The sequence below is a fragment of the Podarcis erhardii genome (genome assembly GCF_964252035.2).
Source record: "Podarcis erhardii genome assembly, chromosome: 13".
NCBI classification, from domain to species: domain Eukaryota; kingdom Metazoa; phylum Chordata; class Lepidosauria; order Squamata; family Lacertidae; genus Podarcis; species Podarcis erhardii.
The window spans coordinates 7,541,450-7,546,288 of NC_138502.1; the positions used below are offsets into that span (position 1 = coordinate 7,541,450).

The window sequence follows — 4,839 nt, forward strand, 5'->3', positions numbered from 1 at the left end:
AATGGATATACCATGAAATCGTATAAAGTCTTCTTTAGAAGTTTAAAGTCTTCTTAGAAGTTTGTCTCCTAGAGTTCAACATGGTTTAATCCTAGGAAAATGGGAATAGGATTGCAGCCTTAATGCTATATGTACAAATGCTGAATTTTTGTATTTGGTTGAATATAAGGATGAGTGGTTGTGTGAATTTTGGTTTCTCTCTGTTCCTCACTTTTCACATTCTGAAGTTTGGTTCTCCACATTTTCAAAACAGATTGTGGTGGTTGTTGTCATCCTGAAAAATTGTCAGTATCTCATTGCAAATTTCTCCTATTTCTTCCCCATCCCTAGTTGAAAGATTGAGGATGCTGTGGTTTGTTTGTTTTTTAAAATGAGAAGAAGGTATAGATGAGAAGGTATAGATGAGAAATAAGGCTCTTTGTGATCAACAACTTTATCTTGTAAATGATATTATAAAGAAGCAATAGAAATAAAGCAAACACATAATTAGAGGTAAGGTAAAGCAGCTATCTTTCTTTTAATAAGGTCCAGTGAAGGTCTGATTGTCTTGAACAACACATGTTTACATGCAATGTACATTGAAGAATGCTGGTCATTATCCAAGTGCAGAGTACCACAAAATCAATGACAATTTTACAGAATCATGATCTGGAGGAAAACCTACTTTGAGCTATCTGTTCTAAACTTTTACTGCTTGCAAGAAAACAAAACATTCTGTATTTTTTTTTTATGAGCAACAGAACAAAAGGAACAAAGAATTAGTTGTGGTGTCAACAGAAAACATCTTGATAATTCTTGTCAGCGAGGAAGCTCCTGATAGTGCCCAGAACAGTAGAAGAGCGGGAAAAGAGTCTGCCTTGAATCACACAAACTCTAAAGCATACATGTTTCAACTGCTTGATTGTTCTATACTTCCACATTGGCCATGGGATTGAAGAATCAGAGCAGCATGGAGCAGGTGACTGAGTTCATCTTAACTAGCTTCCAACTTCCTAGGCACTTGGAGCTCCTCCTTTTTGTGGTGCTTCTTGTTGTTTTCCTGATAACAATATCTGGGAATATCACCATCATCACACTGGTATGTTTGGACCAGCGCCTCCAAACCCCCATGTACTTTTTCCTCTGCAACCTCTCACTCATGGAGATCTTCTTTGTCATGTCTATTATCCCCAAGATGCTGGTGGACATGGTTTCCCTGAACAAAACCATCTCTTACTCGGGCTGTGTGGCTCAATGCTACTTCTACTTTGTCTTTGGCACCTGTGAAACCATCCTACTTGCTGTGATGGCCTTTGATCGCTATGTCGCCATCTGCAAGCCACTGCGCTATGCCATCATCATGAATGGATGGGTCTGCATTGATTTGGTCTTTGGCTGCTGGATCGGTGGCTTCCTGGCTCCTGTTGCCCCAATCATTTTACTCTACGCACTATCCTTCTGTGGCTCTAATATTATAGACCATTTCTTCTGTGACTACACCCCAGTTGTAAAGCTTTCTTGCAGTGATGTGCAGGCCCTCCTGGCTCTGGAGAATGTCTTGTGCTCAGTTATGCTCCTCGGCTCTTTGTTTGTCACTCTTCTCTCTTACGTCTACATCATTGGCACCATCTTGTGCATGCATTCCACCAAAGGTCGACAAAAGACATTTTCCACCTGTGCATCTCACATCACTGTTGCCTCCATTTTTTATGGCAGCTCAATTTTCATGTATGCTTTACCCAGCCAGGGATACGCCCAAGATGTCCAGATGGGCCTTGCTGTCCTTACTGGGGTAGTTACTCCTTTACTGAACCCTTTTATTTATAGTCTAAGGAATGAGAAGGTCAAGGAGGCCTTCAAAGACTATCTAAAGAAGAGAAAATTCACACTCTGAGAATGAAGCAAATTGTTGATCCATCCTGCTCTTCCTTTGTCGAACTGTCATTGGTTTGATTTGTTCTTCTACAAATTGCCTGGCGAATGAGGGCAAGTTGTAGGGTGATGTGGTCAGTGCTTTTTTCTAAAAAAATTAAATGTTTAGGGGTACTCTCATTTTCCTACTCATATTGAAATACTGCCCCTCAACGAGGCCAAACTTAGATTCACAAAATGTTTAGCAGTATGCATACCACTGTATGGGGACGCAGGTGGCGCTGTGGGTAAAAGCCTCAGTGCCTAGGACTTGCCGATCGAAAGGTCGGCGGTTCGAATCCCTGCGGCGCGGTGCGCTCCCGTCTTTCGGTCCCAGCGCCTGCCAACCTAGCAGTTCGAAAGCACCCCTGGGTGCAAGTAGATAAATAGGGACCGCTTACTAGCGGGAAGGTAAACGGCGTTTCCGTGTGCGGCTCTGGCTCTGGCTCTGGCCAGAGCAGCAATGTCACGCTGGCCACGTGACCCGGAAGTGTCTCCGGTCAGCGCTGGCCCCCGGCCTCTTGAGTGAGATGGGCGCACAACCCCAGAGTCTGGCAAGACTGGCCCGTACGGGCAGGGGTACCTTTACCTTTACCTTTATACCACTGTATACTCCCAGAAAAAAAAGCACTGGATGGGTTAAATTCCACTTTACCTTCAAGGAGCACAAGGTGCTATGCATGGTTCTCCCCACTACCCATTCCACCCTCACAACAACTATGTGAGGTAGGTTAAAGAAACAGAAATACAAAATTGGGTCATGTGACAAGAAGGTTATTAAAAAACCAAAAACAGTGCACCTTTTCTCTAACACACATGCCCAGAAAATGGAGAACATTGAGCAAACTTTTCTCCAGGTATTTCCCATGCTGTTAGGGTGCATGTGCGGTAGTAGTCACCTTTTCCCTTTAGAACATGGATGGGGAATCTCTGGCATATGGGCCACATATGGTGTTCCAGGTGCCCCCATTGGGATCTTCAAACTATTTCGGGGAAAGCTGCACCCATCCACCATACACACAATGTGATATTTGTGTAAGTTATGGGGCAGATAAGGGTGCGGTTTCAAAGGAACTATTACGAGATTAAAGCAGGCTCCTGATTATTCCTTTGCTGAAGGAAGGTTTGCATTCCAATGTCCAGCAGCTGATCAGATGTTGGCACACACCTTGCTCAAGGAAGGTGAAGTAGTCCCCATTCAGTGAAAACCACTTCTTACTCCCAGTGATGTTCCTTGAAGTTGTGACTTAGGCACCTTGGCAGAACTACCAATCGTGTGACTTCATAATGATGCCACGTGATTGCCAAGTGAGGTGTCCACCCAACAGTCAATCGTTGCCCTATAGCAGGCATTTCCAACAGGTAGATCCTGATCTACCGGTAGATCATTGGATGTCTGTGGTAGATTACTGGTAGATCACTGGCTCCCCCGAAAGAAGCTGAACAACTGTGGCTCCCCTAAAAAAAGCTCCTCCTCCCTGAAAAAGCTCAATAACTTTGACCTGAACCCTAAAAAAGGGGGGTAGATCACTGTCAGTTTTTAACTCTGTGAGTAGATCGCAGTCTCTTGGGAGTTGGCCACCTGTGCTCTACAGGGTGGAGCCGAATGTTCCCCTGCCTTCCCTCTAATGTCACTAAGTCTGGGATCCTGGGAAGGATGAAAACTCCTGGCCAGAATTCCAACACACTTGCTGCTGCTGTGCCCGACCCCACTTGCAAACTTGGGGTAGAGGAGAGAAAGAAGAAGATACGCTAATGTATTGTAATCATTATTATTTATTTATTATACCGCCCTTCATCTGAGGATCACAGGGCAGTTTGCAGTACAGGCATCCCCTCCACATACACACAATCAATATAATCAACTGCGTATACACGCAGTGCTGGGAAATAATCAAATAATTCAATTCAAATCTGGAAATGGTGGGAGAGAGCTGGAGAGTCCTTGTGGCTCATGGGTAGACCATCCCCGGAGCCCAGAGAGGAAGCCTCTTAGAGACCAGAAGTGCAGTGGGGCTTTGTTTAGGCTGCTCAGCCTCCCTGCCTAACAGATGATGTGTGGGGCAGCGCAGCAGCAGCAGCAGTCACTTTTCCACACATCCTCCAGCCTCCTGCCCACCCCAGAGCTTCAATTCTAGTTGTGGATATTTTTGGACACAGTGTTTTTGGTATGGGTTGAAGAGAGAGTGGCAGAGAGGGAGTTTAAAGGGTCTTTAAAGGGTGCTCCCCACATTATGTGATTTCACTTAAGCGTGAGGGGGCCCGGAACGTAACCCCAAGATAAGTGGGGAGTCATCTGTATAAAAACACAACAATGCATAACATAATTACAAATGAAACCCTCCCCCAAACCACATACACAGTTTCAAAGGCCATAGATTATTTAATTAGCCAAAGGTACAGAGAGGATGAATGTTTTGTTTTTTTCCTGGCACCTAAATATATGAAAGGAAGGCACCAGGCGAGCCTCTCTGGGGAGAGCATTCCACAAACAGTAAAAAGAAAAGTGCTTACTGTTTCTAAAGGTGAGCCCCGCTTTAAATGAACTGTTGGAAAATAACTCCTCCCTCTGGAAAATAATTGATGAAATAGTATTATGTTTCTCCTTTTGAATGCCACCATGTCAATATCATGCCAGCACACATGTTTCAGAGTAGGAGAATATAGTAGCTGAATCATAGATCATCTGCTTAGCCTGAATAAGATCCCAGGTGCGACCTCTACCATGTCCAGGCAGAGAAATTGCTGGAGAAATTGCCAACCCAACCGGGATATAGGATTGAACACGGGACTGTTTGAACCTGGAAGGGGCTGCTGGGAATTGTAATCCAAACACATTGATAGCACAAGGTTGGAGAAGACTGATTCATGCAGTAGAAAGCTGGTCTGTTTCATCTCAGTATAATTGTCATCTTCCCAAGGTACCTTTAAATAAAGTGTGCCTTGCTG

The 4,839-nt window shown here is 44.3% G+C and overlaps 1 protein-coding gene across 1 annotated transcript; it reads left to right on the plus strand.

The window, feature by feature from the left end:
* The first annotated feature begins 550 nt into the window (after nucleotides 1-550).
* Nucleotides 551-1,933, plus strand: LOC309326856 (olfactory receptor 6M1-like). The gene has a single exon (XM_081835870.1). The coding sequence runs from the start codon at nucleotides 926-928 to the stop codon at nucleotides 1,871-1,873; it is 948 nt and encodes a 315-aa protein (XP_081691996.1). The 5' UTR covers nucleotides 551-925; the 3' UTR covers nucleotides 1,874-1,933.
* Nucleotides 1,934-4,839: the final 2,906 nt, after the last annotated feature.

Bases quoted from the DNA above. Each gene is read 5' to 3' on its own strand.
- LOC309326856 (XM_081835870.1), top strand. From the start codon at position 926: ATGGGATTGAAGAATCAGAGCAGCATGGAGCAGGTGACTGAGTTCATC.